The sequence below is a fragment of the Erpetoichthys calabaricus genome, chromosome 10 (assembly GCF_900747795.2).
Source record: "Erpetoichthys calabaricus chromosome 10, fErpCal1.3, whole genome shotgun sequence".
Lineage (NCBI taxonomy): Eukaryota > Metazoa > Chordata > Cladistia > Polypteriformes > Polypteridae > Erpetoichthys > Erpetoichthys calabaricus.
Window position 1 is genome coordinate 156,819,936 of NC_041403.2, and position 24,098 is coordinate 156,844,033.

General features: G+C 36.2%; 1 protein-coding gene across 2 annotated transcripts in view; it reads left to right on the forward strand.

Moving 5' to 3' along the window:
* LOC114659599 (DEP domain-containing protein 1A-like) overlaps nt 1–23,825 on the forward strand; it is a 50,919-nt gene extending 27,094 nt beyond the window's left edge. The window contains exons 4-12 of one of the 2 annotated variants that reach the window (XM_028812168.2): nt 3,654–3,772; nt 3,858–3,988; nt 4,786–4,833; nt 8,871–9,008; nt 11,071–12,021; nt 17,109–17,281; nt 18,096–18,272; nt 19,961–20,146; nt 21,888–23,825. In XM_028812168.2, coding sequence (XP_028668001.2) covers nt 3,654–3,772; nt 3,858–3,988; nt 4,786–4,833; nt 8,871–9,008; nt 11,071–12,021; nt 17,109–17,281; nt 18,096–18,272; nt 19,961–20,146; nt 21,888–22,031 — 2,067 coding nt within the window. In that variant the 3' untranslated portion in view covers nt 22,032–23,825. The remainder of the gene's footprint in view (nt 1–3,653; nt 3,773–3,857; nt 3,989–4,785; nt 4,834–8,870; nt 9,009–11,070; nt 12,022–17,108; nt 17,282–18,095; nt 18,273–19,960; nt 20,147–21,887) is intronic. The other variant, XM_051932549.1, reaches the window with a different exon arrangement.
* The last annotated feature ends 273 nt before the right edge of the window (nt 23,826–24,098 follow it).

The window sequence follows — 24,098 nt, forward strand, 5'->3', positions numbered from 1 at the left end:
GACCTTGTGTTTCAACTGCCTGTCTAAATCAGCTGATAGTTCCGATATCCTCTCTGCCATAGTGTTTCTCGTCAGACTAATGTTGGCAAATGCTTGTCGCTTCTCAGGACACACGAGTTCTGCAGCCTTCATCATGCATCTTTTAACGAACTCACCGTCGGAATACGGCTTTGATGCTAATGCTATTTCGTTAGCAATTACGTAGGTGGCTTTTACTGCTGCTTCACTGACCTCTCGGCTCCGAGTGAAAATTGACTGCTGTTTTCTCAGACCCACCAGCAATTCATTTATCTTCTCTCTCCTCAGTCGTCCTTGCAAGATGTCGTATTTTCCACCATGATGAGTCTCATAGTGGCGCCGAATATTATATTCCTTGAGCACCGACACTTGTTGATTACACACCAAACACACAGGTTTCCCATTTATCTCTGTGAATAAATAGGAAGTGGTCCATTTCTCTTGGAAAACCCTACACTCGGTATCCACTTTTCTCCTTTTTGACAAAGACATTTTGGCTAATGAGGGTGTCAAGGTGAGTAGAAAATAAGGTAGCCTACAGAGTGACAGAGTTGTTGCTTCTTTTACTCTAATTAAAACAGTGCACCCCTCCCCTTTGACTAACACAGTGCGCCCCTCTCATCTGACTAACACCCTAGCGGATGATTTAGGAATTGCATTTTATTACGAATTTCGAGTTCGTGTCTTTTATTAATTTTTTTTACTTTCAAAATTCATCCAGTGGGCCGGATTGAACCCCCTAGTGGGCCGGTTTTGGCCCGCGGGCCGTACGTTTGACACCCCTGGTCTAGAACCACATTGCACTTTGTTTCAAGGTTGAAGGGAGGAACCTCAATGTAATGCTTAGCTGAGGCCAGCCATTGAGTTTGTTGCACTGTTGATAAGCATCTGAGGCTCACTATATATCTATAATAATAAAAGGCAAAGTCTTCACTGACTGACTGACTCACTCACTCACTGACTGACTCATCACTAATTCTCCAACTTCCCGTGTAGGTGGAAGGCTGAAATTTGGCAGGCTCATTCCTTACAGCTTACTTACAAAAGTTAGGCAGGTTTCATTTCGAAATTCAAAGCGTAATGGTCATAACTGGAACATATTTTTTGTCCATATACTGTAATGGAGGAGGCGGAGTCACGTATCGCGTCATCACGCCTCCTACGTAATCACGTGAACTAAAAACAAGGAAGAGATTTACAGCACGAGTCACACGCGGGAACGAAGGTAAATGACGTTGTTCACTGTCTTTTAATACTGTGTAACCATACATATTAACACATGTCCAATTAAACGTGTGCATTTACGCGGTGATTTCTCAGGCTTAAAAGCTCGCCTTTTACTAAAAAGGTAAATGCAAAACTATTTTCAATCAGTTTATTGAAACGCTCCCGTTAAGGATTGCAATAACATATTCGCGACATAAAACAACGAAGTAGGGGGAAATGGAGGAACAGCCGCAAACAGCGAAGAGCAAAAAATTTATTAAACAATTGAGAACGGAGCGAGTTAAGCATACAAGCATGTTCATAAGGGAAACAAAGCACGGTGTAAAACGTAAGTTTAAATTAAGTTTATAGAAACGCTCCCGCTGCGGATTGCAATAACATATTCGCGAGATAAAACAACGAAGTAGGGGGAAATGGAGGAACAGCCGCAAAGAGCAAAAAATTTATTAAACAATTGAGAACGGAGCGAGTTAAGCATACAAGCATGTTCATAAGGGAAACAAAGCACGGTGTAAAACGTAAGTTTAAATTAAGTTTATAGAAACGCTCCCGCTGCGGATTGCAATAACATATTCACGAGATAAAAGTTTAATGAGAAGACACGAGGTATAAACGAAACACACGCCGTGGCGCAACGTTAGGGGCAACAGTTTCAACCATTCTATGATCTGCTTCTCGCAACTGAAAGACGGCACATGGCGGATGTTAGCCGACTTGCTGACCGCAACGTTAGGGGCTTCAACTATGGCGCTGACGCCACATCTCAGTGCCAACACTTTGCAGACTGTACTTAAAAGACACGCCCTCCTCACTGGACAGTTAAAAACACCAATCAAACTAACGATGACATCAAGTATTACCCAATCAAAACTAGGAAAGGAGGCATCTTCATAAAATGCGTGTGGGATGATTTGCATGAGACGCTGCTTTAAAAAAAAAATGATAAAAAAGTACGGGATAAATCCCGTCCAGTATTGATTCAAAACGGGACGCGCAATTTCATTCTCAAACGCGGCACGATTCCGTATTTTAAAGGACGGGTGGCAACCCTACAGTGCCAGGTAACCACCCATACAATCACATTGTGATTCAGACTAGGAATGCAATGAATGTAATTACCCCGATCTACATACAAGGTGAAAGTCTTGCAACATTCAAAGATGATGGTTTGGGATAAGTACACCATACAACATAAAAGAGCTTATGAAGCCTTGAACCGAAAAAAGCAAGATCTCAGAGATCGTAAAAAAAAAAATAGGAGGTAATGTCGTTTTACTCGCTGTACATTTTAGATAGATAGATAGATAGATAGATACTTTATTAATCCCAATAATTTTAGTCAAACATTACCAGTTATTCCACGAGGGAGACCAGCAGATGAACTCAACGCGTGTTTAAAATCCATGCTTCTCCCACGCTCTGTTATATGTCGCGTGTTCTCGGGTAGGTGCACCAAAAAATTTATACATTTAAGCATGTAATGGGCAAACAAAAAATGAGGTATACCCGAAGGCACTGCAGTAGTACTTAATGTAACTTTACTTCTTAAATTTTAATGTTTTACTGTTTAATAATTTATACGCTTCTTATATGTTGTTCAAATTCTTTTATCAAAATACCACTGACAGCGCAATGCACGATAACATGGAGTGAATACACCATACGCATCCGCCCACGGCTGCCCTGCTGTGCGCAGATAGGAGTTGATTCTACAATAAAATAAAATAAACATAAAAAGAGTAAAACAATCATCACCCATAAACCGTGTGTGTGTGTATATATGTGTATATATATATGTTGATATGTGGATGTGTATATGTGTATATATATATATATATATATATATATATATATATATATATGTGTATATATATATATATATATATGTATATATAATATATGTATGTATGTAGATATGTATATATATATGTATATGTATATATATGTTTATATGTGTGTGTGTGTATTTTATATATATAAAACACAGCAACACTCATAACAATGACAACACAATTACATTGACAATCATGTTACGTTATTTTTAAAATGTTTCCTTTTTTTTTCATAACCTCTTTAACACACTACTTCTCCGCTGCGAAGCGCGGGTATTTTGCTAGTGTACCATATTTAGATTGTTTAGTTGTGTTTTTGTCAAAGTTATTGAATTTAGTAATTCAATTGCCAATGAGATTTCTGGACTAAATAACAAGAATTGTTTTCATTCTTATGTATATTTTTTTACATTTTCCAAGGGAAATTTTGTTTATTGCTTAAGATTTAATACCTTTTGCTAAATGTCATTTAGAATTTTTACAGTCTCTAAAGTTTAAAATACCATTTACTTTACAATCTTAATAAATACATAGCACAATGATAGTTATACCCAACAGGTTATATTTTACTTGCAGGAAAATGTTCAGCCAGGTGAGCAAGACGACGTGAAAATGCTTGAAACTGAGCATGTACATAGCAGAGACGTAACACAAGAAGACATAGATGAAATCTGGCGAAACATCACTCTAGTGCAGTAAGTTGTGTTTTAAAAAGCTAGTGAAAGGTTTGGGTTTTCCAAGAATTCACTTGGTTTATTCATGTGGATTTTTCTTTTTAAGTTTGCAGAAGACACTTGGCCTTCCATCACTTCTGCACCTTTTGGATCCTGCATTTGTTAATCCTCATCATATAATATATAACATGACTAACGTTAACAAACACGGTGTTGTAACATTGCAAGATAAATCTGGTAAGTATAGGTTTTCATTTAGTGTGCAGTGTTTATGTATACTGTAATTGCAGTTTTCTACTCTCAAACCATTCTAAACTAGGTTGCATTGCTGAGGTAAGGTTTAGCACAGCTTCTTGTAGCTATTGTTTTGAAAGCAAAAAATGCTTTCTTGAGCAAATAAATGTATTCTTGAGGCAAATCAAAAATGTATGTGATTCATACTGTATGGGCTGAGGTTAAGCGAACACACCGCTGTCACTATTCATTCTTATGTAAATATGACTTTTAGTTTTTTTTTTTTCTTTTTTTTTGTGTTTTTTTTTTGTTTTTTTTTATTTTCATTCTCTCCCCTGGTTAAGACATTCCAGAGGGGAAACTGTGCCTTGAACACAGTAAGTGAAGTGTTGACCTCCTGAATGCACATTTACTTCCTTATAAACATCTAAAAATATCTGAGATCAACAAGTCTGCCTGTTTTATAAATGGAAACAAGCGCACGATTTACAGTAAATTCATTATGGCCTGCAGTTAATCTGCTTTGAACTACCTGTTGATTTGTGTTCAAGTCAGGACAAATTTGTCTTTTTCAGAAGGAAAAAAGTTGTTCTTATCAGCAGTATCACCTTTTAGGAATACTGTCTCTTACCAGTTTATAGTGACTTGAGTACAGTGTGGTGTGTGTGTGTCTTCACTTTGAATATATCCTTAACTTTTCATAACTTTGTTTTAAATGATTTATGCTGCTATCTAATTTCATCTTGGGTGTGTGGTTTCTTTTTTTCCTTTGTTGTTAAAATGCTTTCTCCTCTCTTCAGGTGACCTCCCTCACTGGGTGCTGTCTGCTATGAAGTGTTTGGCAAACTGTAAGTAACACTGTAGGCATTTTAAAAGTTTCATTCTTGCGACTGTCTACTGTCAGATTGGTTTGAGTAAATATATGGGATTTCTCCTCAAATATTGGAGGTTTGATCGGGATCCATTCTTTAAGTAAATAAATAATAGTAGCAATAAAAATGCTTAGGATTACTTTACATCAAAAAAGTAAAGTAAGAACTTTACGTTAATCACCGTGAGCACCAAAATACCAATGAGTGCATGACACACAAGTGAACAACTGTGGTTCAACTCTCTTAGATGAGTTTATTGGTTTATAGTTTGCTACAAAGAGTTAAGACATAGATAAGATTAAATATACAGCACAAACTGGACAGTGGACAGTGTTACAAATTCTTATTTTATTGAGTGCGTATGAACAGCATCTATTGTCATTGTCTGACCATGTTAAATAACTCTGCTCACAGTATACTGATTTTTGTTGAAATTTGGTGTACCTATTCAAGGAAATTTGATGGGGAATTAAGTACCATGTATGTATTTTTGATTTTGCCAAAAGCTTCTTTGAAAACACACTGACAAATTTCCAAAATCGTGTATCATAAATCAGAAAAACATAATAGGCGAGACCGCAATAATTGATTCATTTAATCTTTCAAATTTAACTTAAAAAATTTGTTTAAACTTGTATATTCTCCTGTTTTTTCCCCCACCAATCACTGTTTCTAACTGTAAAACAGATCCCTATACAAGTTATTAAAGCACCAGTAGACTTGCCACGTAAAGGGGATTTTTGCCTAATTGGCTTGCACCAGATAAGATACATATATAAATGCAGAATAGAGGTATTCCACAACATTCAAAGCTGAAATTCTGTTTGTGCTGTACTTGTACCTGCAATTGCACTTAAATATTTTTTGAAGCAATGAGTCATATTCAAACAACAAAAATGGTAAATACACCAAAATTTAATCTCTCTTTATTGAAGTTTAAAAAAAAAATGCTAAAAATCTGTCTAGGACTTCAGTTAATTGTTTTGAATGTGTCAGAAGGTTATTCAATATATACATTTTCTTGTACAACTTGTCTAAAATTAATTGAAATGGGGAGAGAATTGTAATTTTTTTGGTTTTAAACAAGGAGGGGGATCATGTTATTGCCTAAAGGTAGTGTCAAATGTAGGTCTCAAAATAACCTGGAACAAGATTTAAACAGAAGTCTTGCTACATTTAAGGACCATAGTTGCTAAAACAAAGTCAAGATTATTGCCATGGGTACATACATGCAAAGATATTCTTATTTGCAAGTCCTCTCAGAACAGCTGACAAAAATAACAATACTAAAAAACAAAAATACATGTATATGGAGAATGCAACATATATATCTTGTAACCACAATTGGATGCCCCGTAGCCCTAAACCACAAACACAACACCCAGTACAAATTTAATCTCAAATAAATTATTTTATTTGACAGTAAGTACCTTTCCAAATGAGCATCTGCCAGACCAACACAAAAACGTATACAATTAAGTTTTTCCTCTCCTTCCCTCCTCCAAGTAAGTTTTGCCCACTGCCTCCCGACTCAGACTCCCCGAGAGTATGTAGCGAGCTTCTTTTTAAGTTGGATGCGGTAGTGCTTCCAGTGTCCCAACAGTGGTCCTCTGAAGCACTTCTAGGTCAAACGGAAACCAGGGCAGTCTTTCCCCCAGCAGTGCCCTGTTACAGTACCCAAGGACCCCCGACAGGGCCGCTTCTCTACACTTCCTCTCTTATGCAACTCTGCAACTGGGAACAGTCTGGAGGGACACTGCCATCTACTGTGTGGGGGAATGAACTGCTTCTGGCATCCATGTTTTCCCAGTTCTTTCATTACCTTCTCACCCCAATTGGGATAAGAATTTCCACCCATCCCGACAGGGTTGTAGCTCCTTCCAAGCTGTTCTTGCATTATAGTCTCATGGCCCGGTAAGGAATCTCTCTCTGTCCCAGTCGGGATGAATTCTTTTGATTGACTGTTCAGCAAAATTATGACCTGTGGATAGAAGTTGTCTCTGAATCAACTGGTGCAAGTGCTAATGTCCCTGTACTGACTGCCAGAAGGGAGGAATAAGAAAAACAGCTCTGCAGGATGGCTAAGCTCTTTAATAATACTCTTTGCCTATGTAAGGTATTGAGTTCTGCACATGTCCTGAACAGAAGGCAGCTGGGTGCTGGTCATATTCTGTGCCACCTTCACCACCCTCTGCTGCAGTGCTTTACAATCTTGAACCAGGCAGGTGCTGCATCAGGATTTTTGGTGGACTCTACCATACAGCTGTAGAAGTTCATAAAAAGTGAGAGAAATGCAAGCCACCCTTTGACGTCTGAGAAAGTTGAGGTACTGGTGAACATTTTTGACAATAGACAATCACTCCAAGAAATGTAAAACTGCTCACTCTTTCAACATCATTTAGATATCAACTTTTTTCAACTACATGTAGATGTCAGTGCGGTCTGCCACCTTATTTCTAAAGTCTATGACCAACTCCTTAGTTTTGCTAAATTTGAGGGTGAGGTTGTTGTCCTGGCAACACTGAGTCTGCAGATAGACCTCTTCTCTGTAAACAATCTCATCATTGTTGGTGATTTATGCCAATGATGGTGTTGTCATCAGCAAATTTAATGAAGTTGGAGCTATGTCTGGCCACACGGTTAGATGTAAAACAAGGAGTACAGAAGGGGGCTTATCCTCCTATATTGTGAAGCGCTTGGTTTGAGAGTCGGTGTGGAGAATGTGATGCTGACAATTCTCACATGTTAAGGTGTGTAAAAAGTTCAAAATCAAGTTGCAGAGGATGGCACGGAGTCCTAAATTGAGGAGTTGGATGGTCAGCTCTACTTGTACAGCAGTGTTAAATACTGATCTGTAGTCTATAAACAGAACTGTGGCATATCAGTGTTTATTATCCAGATGTGCCAGGATTGTATGAAGTGGCATCCACCGTAGACTGGTTGTGATGATAAGCAAACTGGAGGGGATTGTGACTATATCCTGTGTAATGCTGCTGGTCTGTAGTCATTCAGACTGTTCTTTTAATTCTAAGCATATGTATTGCACACCATTTTACATTTAATGTTACATGTGAATTGTTATTTTGTTCATGTGAATTCTTGTTTTTGATCTTTATAATTTTAATTAGAAATTTATATGGAATTAGATTTTCACTCATTTTGAGTTTGAATTGAATCGGAGTTAAATATTCAGTACCTGTGGTAAGTTTAATTAGTGAATACGAAGGATTTTTTTTTTTTAATTACATCTATGGAAATTTCAATTACAGATATCCAAAATTAACATTTTGACTAGTCTGTTTAGAATTGCAAATATTTTTGTTGTGTTCTGTGATGTGTGTATATATGTGTATATATTTGTATATGTGTGTGTGTGTGTATATATATATATATATATATATATATATGTGTGTATATATATATGTATATATATATATATATGTATATATATATATATGTATATGTATATATATATATATATATGTATATATATATATATATATATATATATATATATATATATATATATATATATATATATGTATATATATATATATATATATATGTATATATGTGTGTGTGTGTGGTATTTATGTATGGTTTTGCTTTATTGCTGGTTTTGCAGGGATCAACCCTTGTGACACTTAACTGGATTAAATAGATGATTTACAGAGCCTTGTCAGGTGTGGTCTGCGTGTATACTAAACAGCTCAGATTTTTTATCATTTCTGGTAATCATTTCCATTCACAGTGTTTATAATTTATTCTTAGAAAATACTCTTTCACCAGTTCACAGGAATTGTTTTAATATAGTGTTCACAATGCAAAAAAGTTATAAATTGGTCAGTATATAATACATATAAATATTTATTGATTACTTTATTTTTGAAGCCAACGTCCCGATTTTTTTCCATTTATTAATTAAAAATGCTTTTTGTACTTGCCTCGTCTGTCTTTTTGATGTGACAAAACACTTTTAATTGTGTTGTTCTCTTACCTTATTTTCACTTAAGGGCCCAAATATGAATCGAGTGAACCTTCGTACCCAGGATTCGAAAGAGATGTTTTTAAATCTGTTTCAGACTATTTCCTGAATCTTACTGAACCTTTACTTACTTTTGAATTTTATGAACTATTTGTGAATATTCTAGGTATGTATACATATATATGTATTATTAAAGTGTCTCTTATTTGTATTTAAACACTTATTTGGCAGAGGCTTGTTTTGTAATTCCCTTTTGAATTTTGTTACAAAGTTTGTGCTCTACTGATAGCTGACTTGCAAGGTCGCTGAATTAATTAATGTGCAAATTCATTATCTGCCACAAATGGAGTATGGAGCATTTTCAGAATTTTATAGTTTATATTTTCACATTAAGCAGTGCTGCCACAGATACATTTGCCTCATCATGTGGCTATGTTTATATATGAACAAAAATACAAATGAGAAATTGCAATGCAGCTCACTCTGGCTTGCTCGTTACCAAGCAAAAACATTTTCTTTTAGGAAAGTAGCAAAAATTTTTGTTTGGATAAATGTCAGACCAAAAAACATCCAATTTTCCTCCCATTGTGTATTCAAACCTAACATTTTTTACTTCCTACGTGTAATACTTTATATTTTCATGCATTAAATTTCATCTGCCACAAATCTGCCCAAGCCTTTTATGCTGTCCAAGTCACTCTGTAATGTTTCAGCAGATTCTCTGCCAGTCCACCTAGGTTGGTATCATCTGCTTAGATAGATAGATACTTTATTAATCCCAAGGGGAAATTCACATATCGCTTATCTTATTTGCTTAAAATTCTGTTGCGCCCATACCTACAGAAATAATTCCAAGGTACTTTAGAACATTGGTTCTCAAAGTGTGGCTAGCAGATCACCAGTGGTCCGCAAGCTGGCAGTCATCAGGACAAAAGAACTTTTAATTTGCTCAGATATGTTAGTCCATTATATCCTGCCTGACGTATTTTAACAATCAAGACTGTTAGCCAGTGTAGGCACTACTAAATCATTATACTTGCATACACAAGAAATTGGTCTAAAACTGCAGTAGCACCAGGGAGCACACTGTCCAGCTTGTATTCAAACAGTAACATCTTTTGCTTTACTTCCATGCTTTCCTATTTTGCTCATTTTCTGGTCGGTCCTTTTCCTCTCTCACATGTAAAACATCTTTAGCCTCCATCTCTCTTTTCTAAACTCACTATGACGTCCAGCCTATGCTTCAAGAGCCTGAGTCTGGTTGTTACTGCTGACAGGCAGCCTTCCATTTATCAGATTTCAGGGTGGTGTTATACATTACTAGCTGAAATATAGAACATTGAAGCGCAAATCCCAATCTTCGTATTTCCCACTTACATGATTTTTGTAGAATACATTTTGGAAAGGTGAAGCAGAATTTCTCCACCAGATGACTGTCTGACTCAAAGTGGTCCACTGTTAGGTTTCAGTTTATCAAAGTGATCCTCAGTCCAAAACACTTTAAGCTCTAATGCCCTAGAATATATGGATTTTATTAAACTGTATTATATACAGTATGTAGCAACATATTCAATTTTTGCAAGCTAAAACCTTCAGTATTCATAAACTGCATTTGAAGTGTGTTTTACTTTAAGATGCACTCCACTAATATATGGAGATTGTGTGCTAAAATTTACCTAAGGAGTAGGAGCTAGAATTAAAAATAAATAAATTCTGAGTTTGGAATTGTACAGCACATTCCCTCTGTAAAAAATATCTTCAGTTGCTCTTATAATGAAAGTGAAATGTTAAAAATTACTGACTTGTACTCAAAAGGCACTTTCTGATACCACTTACATTTGGTGTGTGTGTTTTTTTTTTTTCTTTCTTTCTTTAAATTATCTGAGCCTTTACCATAAAATGTGAATGAAATCCTTCTGTCTGGGGCATTGTTTCCCCTCAGTGGCGCTTTTTAAGATTTAATGGCTTCCTTGAAAAAGTTTTCAAAATGGACTAGAAAATGTAAAGTAATAAATGTTTTGACATTCATAAAATTGGCACTTCTATTGAGATCTTTGAAACTTTGTGTGACACTTTTTTTACTTGTGCAGCTTTAACTAACTGTGAATATGTCTGCTTCTGTTTTCATTTTAACTAACTGCTTCTTTTCCCACTTGCACCATTTCTGTCACAACCTTTCTAATAACTAATGTGTGTTTGGCTTATTTATTTCTTTTGTTTTTTGCTAGTGTTATGTGGCTACGTAATGACGCCAAAAATACGAAAAGGAAAGCGAAAAATTGAAGATGAGTCCTATTGTCATCAACCAGCCAAAACTGCACATTTAAATGAGATTAATCCATTTAAATCAACTGAATGTCTCCTGTTGAGTTTAGCATGCAAGGAATCTTTAGAAGAACCTCAGTCCCCACAAAATAAGGGGCTTGAAGAAAGTGCCAGAACAATCAAACGTGTTCTTCCAAAAGGTTCTGCAAAGGCACTGGATCATTTTGTTCTGGCCAGCAGAAGAGCAAGTAGTATTAATGATCTCAGGGGCAAACATCCGAGCTTATCACGTGTGAGGATGCTGTCAAAGTCTTGGTCTAATAGTTGTTCTTTAGAAGGTTTACTGGATGTTCCAAAAGAGGGAGCTTTCATTAGTAATCAAACAACATTTAAGCCTGAAGAAAGTTCATTGCCATGTTTGATTACAGCAATCAATAAGACTGTTGAAATGACATCATATAGAATTTATCCCAAGCAATCGAGTCAGAAATTCAACAATCAAGAAGGTACTGCCATTGCTGCTCCATCAGAAATCGGTGAGCCTCGTACAAAACCTAATCGTTTTTGCCGCAACCATTCCTCACCAGCATTGCAGTCTGGAAAACAACCAAAGATGAGCAGATCAGTCAGTGCTGGAAGCGGTGTTGGTTTTGCACACCATCAAGAAGAATATGGAAGTTATTCTAGCTTAAGCATTCCCATTGCCCCAGATGTAAATAAATCAAATTGCTCTTTGAACAAACTACAGAGAAGTCCAAGTAGAAGTAGTTTAATGGTCTCTAAGCCTCAAGAGTATAATCACTTTAACTGTCCAAACAGGCGCTGGAAAAGCACTTTGGAACTTAGCAAGAGTGCTACATCTGCAGCTGTGTTGCCTTTGCCCAATTTTGCACATCCTCATACTGCTGATGAAAGTAAGATTTATGTTGCATGCCTTGTTTTGTGCCATTTCTGAAATGCATTGTATTCAAGTACCATTCACATTTTAAAGGAAGCATTAAGAACAGTAGAAATTAACTTGCTCTGAATAACCAGGACTGCAAACTTGCATGTTTTTTTAAGTCTTTTCTGCAGTAAAATGAAAAAATGGAATGATATTTGGCTCTCAAGCACTTTGTGACTGATGTTGTCTGTACTAACAATTTTTCCCTCTTAGTTTTGCATTTTTAAATTTAGGTTGTACATTAAAGCTTGAATTACTAGAACATTCACAAACTACAAAAACAGTTAATGGGATCACCATGTTTATTCAAATTGGGTAATAATTTATCCTAGCTGCTTTTCATTCTGTCTACTTACAACAGTAGGTATAACACATAATATGTGTTGTACTTCTTTCCAAACAAACTTGTGCATTAAACCAAAATAAACTCCGGGTCACTTCTAAAGCACATAGAAAGTAGTTTTTCTGACATGTGTGACCTTGATTAGATGTCTCAACAACTGTGCAGTGTAAAGGTGAGTTCTTAGGTAAGTGAGTGAGCAGTAGCCTGCTAATACAAGAGCACTCTTCTGTTTGTATACTTGTAAGAGCATTTTCAGATCAGTTTCAGGTTTTACATAATAAGTTTTACATTGATTTTTCAAAAAAAATTACGTCCATGGAATTAAAGATAAAATGAAAAGTTTTTATAAATGAGGCTGCTAGTTTCCAGCAGCACACCTAGAGTCCATTAGTTGGTGTACACTTCTTGGCATATGGTACTTGTGTAGAGAATATACAGCTGCAGACTCCTTTCATTGCTTTTTACATCCTGCTCTGTTTTCAGTAAGGTACTTAATTTTAAGAATGAAGGAATTTCAGTAGCTCTCCTACTATTAAACTGTTTTCCCCAACATTCATAACTGAGAGACCCTGCATGCAGTGTATAAAGCTTAAGCATTACACCACTGGTAAAGTAATGAAGCAGCACCATGTCACTCAAGCCGAGTTTATGTCACAACATCTTTTAACACTTTTATCATATTTTTTACAGCCAAAAATACTTTTACTTAAAATTCTCATTTGCTGTAATTTCCTCAGCTAAAATTGACACATTTGTTGACATTCTGTTTGTTGGTGATGATGGAGGTAATAACATGCATTGCAGTGCATTGCAAAAAGTATGAGGAATTAATTTAAGTTATTTATCTAACTTATGTATGTGAAGACTAAGTTGTTTTGGAAGTTGTGTGGAAGCAGCATTTTTCTTTAATTAAATTATGCTCCTTTTTAAAGCAAGTGTCTTTTTATTTTTATTTTTTAACTGCAAGCATTGTGTATTCTGGTACCTTAGGAGTTTATATGTAATTGGATTTTTCTGAGTGAGGTCTGTAAGCAAATGACAAAAGCATGTAAATTCAGTCACCTTAGATCCCACACTCCCTTAAAGGACTGCGTATTATGGGCCTTGTGACCGAGGCTTTTAGCCCATCCAGGTTTCAGTGAGTCACAATGGTAGTGACAGTATTACATTTCTGTAAAGTCTCCATTAATCCAAGTTTGCAGGAGGCATCCACCTACACTGTGTATGAAGAATGTACTCAAACTGGCACCATCACAAATACTTATTCAGCAGTAAGGTCTTAACCTAATTTTCTGACTTTGTACTAGATAGAACTTTATTTGTCCCCAGCAGTAAATTTTGTTATATATAATATATATATTTAAAATCCAGTGTCTGTCTGTCTGTGTGCATGTCTGTCTGTCTGCTTTTCACGAGAGAACTACTTAACGGTTTTAGATCAGGTTTTTTTCTGTAATTTGCTTGAACATTCTGGTAGATTTTGCGACTTCTCTCATCGCATTAAGAATCATAGTCCGCTTATAGGAGCAATGTATTCGTGTTAATCCGAGGGGAGGGGGAAGTGTGACGTCAGAAGTAGGGAGCCGTGCAGGGCCCTCCTCTCTGTCCTGTTTCACTACTACATGGGCGGGGCTGTGGGGTATGGCTTGTAGGTTGATAAATAAATACATAAATATACATATACTCACACACTGTGGTCTGAACACACTCCAGAATGAATAAAAAGCTAGAAAATTAAAAAGACAAAACTTCTGGCTTGGCAGACTCGGTCACAGTGAGGTACAGTAATCCCTCACCTATCGCGGGGGTTACGTTCCAGAGCCCCCCGCGATAGGTGAAAATCCGCGAAGTAGCGACCTATATTTTATTATTTATACATATTTTAAGGCTTTATAAACCCTTCCCACACTCTTATAAACCTTTCTCACTCTCTTGTTAACCTTTCACACGCTCTTATAAACACTTCCTATGCTCTTAAACACTTTCTACATTCTTAAACACCTCAGACCAACACTGCACACTGCACGCAGTGATCAGACGTCAATGTGTCTGCACTCGCTTTGTGAAGGGGGGCAGCTGAACTCACGCTGAGCAGAAATGGACTTTGTGCTGCTTCTGCCAAAATGCCTGCTTGTCGCTCTGCGCGAGGTGTGTGTGGGTGTGTGAGGGTGTGTGAGAGCTGAACGCACCTTCGCTCAAACCCCCCCTCCCCGGAAGCGCAGTACGCTCCTGCCACTTCGCATTGTCAAGGGGGTGGGGAGCTGAATGAACGCTAAGGAGAAGTGGACTTTGTGCTGGCTTTGTGCTGCTTGTCGCTCTGCGTGTCAATAATTTCAAAGCCTGTATATCACCAATTTTCCTGTCTCACTGTCTTGTCTTGGCGTGAAGTTAAAATGTTTTATAATAGTGAGATGTTACTCATATCCTTAGCCCGACATCCACATATCATATGTGTTAACAAAGTGTGTTTTATAAGTTTACATGTGTTTAAAGCATGTGGGATGGGTATTTTAAGGCTTAAATTATAAAAATGTTTATTTATATGGTCTTTCTATATCGCGGATTTTCTCCTGTTGCTGATGGGTCTGGAACATAACTTCCGCGATAGGCGGGCAATCACTTGTATTTAAGAAGTCGTGAATCCGCGAAAAGTGAACCGCGAAGTAGCGAGGGATTACTGTATTATATAGGTGTGTTGCATTTGGTATGAAGGAGTCCCCATAATGTTTCTTGACATACTTCTGCTATAAAATTTGATGGCTGAAAGTCCTCCATTTTAGTGTGTCAGAGAGAATGTGCAGCATTGTTCATAATGACACTCTCCTTTACTGCTACCTCCAGAGGATCCAGAGGGCTTCCTATTACTGAGCTTGCCCTTTTAATTAGCTTATTGATTTGTCGGGCCTCTCCTGAAGTGATGTTACAAGCCCAGCAAACCACAGCATAAAAAAATTGCACTGGCCATTACAGTTAATGTGGGAATGGACATCCTGCACATATTCAATAAAGGAATACTGTCTTCTAAGGAAAAAAACCTGCACAGCCCTTCCTTATATACTTCCTCTGTATTCTGAGACTGGTCCAGCCCGTCATTAATGTGAACCCTCAAGTACTCGTAGGAGTGGGCCTCCTCTACATCCACTCCTGAACAGTGACCGGACATAGATGCTCTTTGGTTCTGAGTAGCCTAGTAAAGATTAGGCTAAAGAAACTAAACGGAGATGTACCTGCCAGGAAATAGAACATTGTTTCTAAATTAGTAAAGGGGAATATACACATTTACCTTCTCTGTTTTGTGGTTCTCATTTTAGTAAGTAAAATCCTCTTTCTTCATGAACAAGGGTTATAGAAGATAGTGTGTGTGTTTTGGTTTTTTTTTTTTTTTTTTTTTTTTTTAAATGTATAGTATATAAAGATGGAGGAAAGCTAACAAACAACACAAAACCTAAATTTAAACTGACTTGTTTTACCAGAAAGAAGGCACGAATTTATACATTTTATTTCCTCCAGTTTAACTCTTGTTTAGCGAATTGCCAAAGGAAACATTTATATTAGGCCAACATTTAAATGATCTAGGAGGTGTTTGGTCTTATTAGCCCATTAGAAAAATAAATCTTTGTGTCACTTAAAGATTTCTCAGAGCCTGCGTACTGTGATATGCCTAACTTGTGTCCATGCACATTATGCACAATTTGAAGAGGCTACGTGGCTTGGCACCATCAGCTACTGCTGCTCTATAATAGAAGGTTGTGTACAAGTTCTTCATTTTATTCTGTGTATCAATCTTCATTTCAGATCACCTTTATTATCTACAAATTGGAAAGTTGTTCATTCATGTCAACAACATTGAATAATTTAAACACGTCCATGGATACAGTATAATTAGGTCAGGATTGTTGTCACAGTTTGCTAGCAATCCGCAAAAATGACACCACTTTAATTTTTGTAGTTTTCCACACCTTATCTACATTTTTGCTCTCTTCCTTCCTATCCTTCATCACAGTTTTTGCTTTGAACTACACAATTCAATGTTTTGTACGCAGCCCAAAGCAATATTTTGCATTTTTGTCCTGTTTTCATATTTGCCACCTACATGTCTACTGCCAGTCCAAAGCAGAGAGTTTACTTCAGTAAAGGTTTTGTTTTTTTCCCCTCTTCCTTGATGAAATGCTTGCTTTCCTTATCTCCTCAGCTGGAGCCGCAATCACTATGTTCATTCCTAACCCATTTGCTGTATTAATTGCCTACATGCTGCTCTTACATTGCAAGACCCTACAACGCCATTAAATGAACTCCTCCTCAGTCCGCTACAGAATTTCATCATGTGTCGTTTCTTATTTATGTTTAATTTTCATGTCAAACTTTCAAAGAGAGGTGGATTTTTTGAATGCCTGTAGATATAAAAGCACAATATATATTATAGAAGTAGTAAATCTAAGAAGGTAAGGAAATGATGAATATTTAAACACGATTGTACTCCTGTGTGATATTGTGACCTTTAAATGGCAAATAATGACAAAAACAAAATATACAAAATTACTTTATTCACACACATGCTTTGTGTGAAGGTTAATTCAGCTAAACTACAAAAGCAAAGATTGCTTTGTTGCGTTTGTTTGACTACCTTGATGAAAAACATTTGCTAAAGCATTTTACATTAGGTCTTCCAATTCATTTCTTCTTTTTAAACTACTGAATGCTTCCTCCTTTGAAAGGTTTACTTCAGCCTCCTTTGGAAAGGGTTGCAATTGAGGCACTGCAGCTCTGTACATTATTTCTACCTCCGGCCAATCGGCGCAGACTCCAGTTGCTAATGAGAATGATGTCACGAATGAGTGAAAATGTTGACATGCCACGACTTCATGATGCCATAGGTACACGAACTCTGGTAAGACTACAACTTTGAAAAGCCTATTTAAAGTAGTATTTTCCCTATATCAAATTTAGACGCTATATTTGCTGCATAAACTATTACAAATGTGAAAGGTTATAAATGGGAAATATTTTACTGACTTTTTTATTTATTAAAATAACCTTCACTTAATGTCCTGGGTTAACTATTGCATTAAGCCTTATTTTACTTGAATTGGCTTCAATATTGGAAAAAGCAGTTTAAGAAAATGAATGAAGTTGGAAACTTCAGTTGGCTTTGTCAAGAAAGAGTATACAGTATTAACAAGGATCTCTTTGCCATCAGTTTTCAATATATGTATGTGTTTTTTTTAATTCCGATGCCCGGAACACCTCGCTAGGGAGTCGTCCAGGAGGCATCCTGATCAGATGCCCCAGCCACCTCATCTGACTCCTTTCGATGTGGAGGAGCAGCGGCTCTACTCTGAGCTCCTCCCGGATGACTGAGCTTCTCGCCCTATCTTTAAGGGAAAGCCCAGACACCCTGTGGAGGAAACTCATTTCAGACACTTGTATTCGCAATCTCATTCTTTTGGTCACTACCCACAGCTCATGACCATAGGTGAGGGTAAGAACGTAGATCAACTGGTAAATTTGCCTTTTGGTTCAGCTCCTTTTTCACTACGACAGACCAATGCAGAGCCCACATCACTGCGGACACCACACCGATCCACCTGTCGATCTCCCGCTTTATTCTTCCCGACCCAATCTCGGATAAGCAAAAGATAGATAGATAGGATGGATGGATGGCTAATTCCGATGCAAAATGTCAGTGTATTCTTTCCTTTCAGATGATACATACCTTTTCACATTGTATACTATGTTGTGAAGAGGAAGTTGACTTAGATGAACTCTTAGCCACCAGGTTAGTCTCCTTCTTCATGGATCATCATCGGGAGGTTCTTCAGATACCTGTTTACCTGCAAAATGCTGTTTTGGACTATATTGACTACCTCAGAAAAGTTAAGGTATGTTTTAAAAAAAAAAATGCCAGAAGTGCATTAATATCTTACCTAAAACCCTTTGCACAAATGTATAACCACAGATAATATACATAAAATAATCTGCTATGTGTATATAGAGCTAGTAGAACATACAATTGATCCTTCAGAGTATGGGGTTTTCAGTTCATTGACCCTTAGCAAATACCTAAACAATTAGCTAAGGCAGCCTGTTGCATTTAGTTTTATCAGCTAGTAAATATACTCTGTGTAAACTCTCCCAATTATGATGTTCATTGGTCTGCAGCCTTTTCCAGGTTGTGCATTTTATATTGCTAACACAGTGAGTATAATGCATGTCCCCAAGTCAAATTTAATAGGTTTATTCGCTAACATTGTAGTAATGATAAGCTGTCCCCAGAAATGTAACCACACTTACAGCAAGTAGCTCCTATACTATTTAAAACTGAACTTTAGATATGATCCTAATTCATGACCAGATCCTCCCACACCAGTCATTTACAACCTAAAAAGTAAATGCTGAGCCCTTGAGTAATGCCTGTAAACCTGAAAATTGCACCAGGAGTACTATACAATAGCTGACCCTTCATACTGATCCCCCATGGGTCATGTGAAAAGACAGTTTAATAACTCTTTGCATTTATATACTGCTTTTCTCACTACTCAAAGACAGTTTCCCCTCGGGGCTTATTAAAGTATATCAAATCAAACCTGCCACACAGCAATAGGGTGGGGTGGATGATATAACAGTTCACTAAACAGCCTTGCTCTTGTCATGAATTTTTTCAGTGTTTGCTTTTCCAGATCTGAGCTTCATTTGTACAACTTTTCCCAACAAATTCATGCTAGCATTTTTGCTTCTGATTTATTTTATCAACATACAGCTTACCTACCTCATCACAGTGCACACTGCCATCTGGTTTTCTGGATGGAAGTCTGTCCATATGCATACATTCTCCCTCAGAAGAGGAAGAGTGTACAACATAAAGCAAATGTGTGCAAGTATATACTCGTGGATAAGTCGGGACTTGATTTTACAGTATAAGTTCTGGTATTTTAGAATGTCAGTTGTATAAGTCGATTGCGGAAAACTCGCACTATTGGTCCAAGAGATTATGATATGCTAACACCCACCTGAGAGAGTAACCATGGAGCACACAACTTTTTTTTCTGTATTGTGCCTATGTGACCACACAGTAATACCCGAACTATTCCCGAAGCAACGTTTGCACTGATTTGTGTTTTTGTATCTCACACCCTCATACACCTTTATCGTAAGAGCATCCCTTATCTACGATGGAGCGTTCAATTAGAATAAAATATGAAGCTGGTTTTAAATTAAACGTTATTTAAGTAGTGAAAGAAATTGGTAACTACGCCGCTGCAACGAAATTCGATGCGTCAGAGAAACTGATGCAAGATTGGAGGAGGCAAGAAGATTTAAAGAAAAAAAATTAAGTGACACAATTTTGAATGGGCGTATAAGTCAGGGTATGATTTTTATGATTTGATTTTTTCCGTTTTCAAGACCCGACTTGTACGCGAGTATATACGGTATGTATGTGTGAACATATGAAAGACTAAATGCTGATGCCTGTGACCAAAGTCATAACTGTCCAAAAAGTCACTGTAGCTTTGCTAAGCGACAATACTTGTTATACAATGCTTAACTGTTTTAATATTTTATTGACTAGATCACATATCCAAGTGGAAATGCTAGTGCTACTTTGCCATCCTATTCTTTCTGCAAGCAAATAAGTCCTCAGGAATTTGAGCAACAGAAGGTTTCTGCATCTCAAGTAGCAATTGCAGAGTTGTTAGAAAGTCTCATCAAAGAAAAAAACATCTCTGTTAAGGATAAAAAGAAGAAGCTTAAACAGGTGGGCATTCATTCCTTAGGGCTGGGATCATTGGACCAAATGTTTTGGTTTGAACTCTGTAATAGTGCATGCCAGTTTCATATATGAACAAGGTACTCTTCATACACTGCATTCTATCTTCTTTTATGACTTAAAGTAAAGCCTTATTCAAATTATTTATGATGTTTTATTTAAAAAGAAAATAAAAATTGATTTTTACTTGGCAGTTTTAAATTTGCAAGACTCTTCAGCACTGTTCTGGCATCATTTAACATACACCAAGTACAAGTGAATGTGTTCACTTTATAAAACATACTCCTAAATTGGTCTTTTCAAAAATGTCAATGTGTTAATGGTCTTGTTTCCTGAGATTTCTAACTGGAATTTTATTTTTAGTATTTCTAATTTCATTTTCTTTTAAGAAGCAGGTGGCAGAGGAAAAAAATGTAAAAACATAAATGAAAATTCTGTTCCAAAAAGCTAGCTCTGCATTCTGTCAGCTTGCTTGGTTCAGTACCTACAGTAAATGAAGCAAAATCTGATCTCATTACATGTAATTAGCAGTTAATGCCAAAAACTAATGGCTTTTGACATGAATTGCAAATAAGTCTTGTGGGGGCAGGTACTCACGGCAAGCTGCGCTAACACTTAGATATATCCCAAAATGCATTTTAAGATGTTTTAAATTGAATTAGATTAATTTTGAGATCAGTGTTTCAAGATATCATAAATGTACGTTCAGATATCTCTGATGTGTTTCGACCTATCATAAAATGTCACCTTGGTTACTCTCAAATGCCTGAAATGTTTTTGTAACGTATCTCAAATACGTTTCAAGATACCTCTTAAAGTAACTTGGCATTTTGAGATATCTTGAAATGATTTCCTATAAAATTGGATATTTTTAATTACATTTCTGCCATTTTTTAAGATAGCTTTTGGTGCAATCTAATTATTCATTTAAAAGGTATTTTATGATTTCTGGAAATTCATGGCCAGGATGTTGTTTTAAGATTTCTTCAAGTAAAATCAAAATATCCTAAAATGCATTTTAGGTATCTGAATGTCGTCTGCTGATTTTTTTTTTTTTTTTTTTTTTAATTTGAAATATCTTAATGCTTTTCAATATATCTCAGATTTTATTTCAAGATACCAGAAAATACCTTTTTAAAGACGTTTTTAAACAGTCTTTAAAAAGCATGTCTGAAATACAATTAAAGAGATGTGAAATGCATATTCCAGATTTCTCAAAATGGCCCCCTGTCCATTTTCAGATATCTGAAACACTTTTCAAGATATCTCAAAGTATATTTACAGAGGTCTTAAAAATGGCAAGTCTCAATTAAAATATAGAAGGTTTTGCAGGAAATATTTTAGAGTCTTTTGAAAATGCATTTGTGTCTTGAAAGGCACATGAAATTTAGAACTGGCTGAACACCTATTTGAGATCTTTTAAGTCAGTTTCAGATATTTCAAACTTTATGCCATTTGTAATTCATTTTATGATGACTTTGCATGGTAATTTTGTCTTGTCGAAAATGGCTCGTCTTCCCCAAATACTTGAGAGCTTACTAATTCTGAAGACATTTTGAGGGTTGGGAACCAACTACAATTGAAGCAGCCTTACTTATACATTGGAAATGTGAAATCTGTTCAGAGAACTTGAAAACTCGTACTTGATGTGACTTTTATTTATAGTTTTACTAAGCACAAGGAAAGCTTCATGTCTGTAAATTCTGATGAATGTCCTCTTTTGTTACAGTTTCAGAAGGAGTATCCAGAAATTTACCAAAGTCGCTTTCCAACTACAGAGAGTGAAGCTAAGCTATTTGATGAGAAACCAAAGATAAAACAACCATTATTAATATCACTGAAGAAAACTAAAATACTCGGAGCACAAAACTAATTATTACCCTCTTCAGTAACTGTTATATCAGAAAAAGAAAAGTATCAACAACATTATCTTCTGCACACTGTTGTTGTATTTTTTATTTCTTTCAAAGTAAATGCATGGTGGAATTTGTTGTTCTTGACCCCTAACCACCACCAAGCCCAAATAGCCACCAAATAGTTAAACTAAATATTATCCTGTATAGAATTTTGGGAGTCTCTTTTCTTAAAGACATTCCCATTGTTTTTGTTGAGTGCTGGTTGTAATTTCTATTAAACAAGTCTTGAGCGTTTCTCTCCAATCTTAGAGAGCCATTGAGCTCTCGTCTTGAAGGACATTTCCAAGATGCTTGTTTAAGCAAGTACTTTTAAAGCAACATGCATCTTTTATGATTGCACTACTTTAGCTAAACGTTTTTGATGTTTTGAAAGATGTATTTAATAGACTGGTTCCTAAGCTATTTTTCTATTTTGTAAGAATCTATTACTTTGTATTTTTTCATCTGATTTTATAAAGGAGTGCTTTTTTCCTGAGTAACTGAGATTTGCTCATTTTCTTTTCTGTATTCATAGTCATGGTAAGACTTTACCCTTGGCTTTAATGTACCACATTTAAAGGAATAATCCACCCAAAAATATATAACCTATGTAAACTTATATGTTACTTACCCCATGTAGTTTGTGCTAGTGGCTGAGGACATTTTAAATCTCATGTTTTCGTAGAGAAAGTACATGACAAAGATTCTAACTGAAAGGGACCCAATAGTGACCACTGCTGAATGACAGAAAACAATGTGAAAATTGCCAATGGTAAATTGAAGACTGGACTCTTGACCAGTGAATCAAGGGGATTGGCAGATGTTCAATCCCAAAGTACAGCATTATGGAAAGTATCTGTCTTGTATGCTGAGTTTTATAGAAGTAAGGATTTATAACATTTTAGCAAAGAGCATGCATCTTGCACATTTTGAGCATACGACTGCACCATGGACATATAAATTATGCAATACATGTTACATGAGGTCCACCGGTCCCCCCACCCACTGCATATTTTCACATTGTTTGCCATTGGCCAATGTTAGTCACTTTTAGGTTCTGTGTCATTAGATTCTTTTTGTCATGTACTTCCTCCACGAAAACATGAGATTAAAAATTCTTGCCCACCCCTACAATCTACATGGTGTATGTAACATTTACAAAAAAAAATTGTGTGGAGTATTGCATTATTCAGTTATACACATGTAAATTAAATGAGAACCAAAAGTAAGTCTACATCACAAATTAACTACACACAATATTTGTGTAACAACTTTTGTTTTTTCTTTTTTTATGTACAGATTTGTTTCATTTCTTTGTTTGTAATTTAAGCAATTTCAGTTTCAATTTGTATTATTACTAATGCTCTTATTGTAAACTGACAGCAAGTGTACAAATTCTACCACACAACCTCAGAATATACTTTTGTGTTTTTGGTTGTATTTGATCCATAATGTACACAATAGAGTTCTTTGGAATGTTAAATATTTCTTACCGTTTCAAATTTATTTACCTTATTTATAAAGAAAGAACAGCATTTATTCGATAGGTTGAGGTTTTGGCATGTGAAGGTTCTTCAATCGATGGCACTTGATAACTGATTTTCAAATTCAACAGTTTATTGTACAATGAATTTCTTACTGGCTCACCAACATTTAATGTGTCTCCACTCTCCAGTGCCGTAATTAGCCAGCATTACTAGTCAAAAGTGGAGCTAAACTGGAAACCTCTCTGTTCAAACCACTTACAAAATAAAACAGCAAGTGGAAACAAATTATGTTTATTTTACTCTCTCCTCAGTGTTGCATTGTTGTTGGTGGTAAATAGCTGAGTAGTAATCATTTACTAAATTGTTGGATAAGTTTGTGGTATCAAGTCTTGGTTTTTCTCACCCCTAATCTGCTGTGTACTTTTATTTTATCTCTGGTCAACATATCGAATGATTTTAAATGTATTTGTACAGTGGGGGAATGTAAATCAGGTGGTATAAGTAAATACCCAGGTAATCTAAAGTTCACACAAATTGCAGAATCCTGCCATTCCTCGA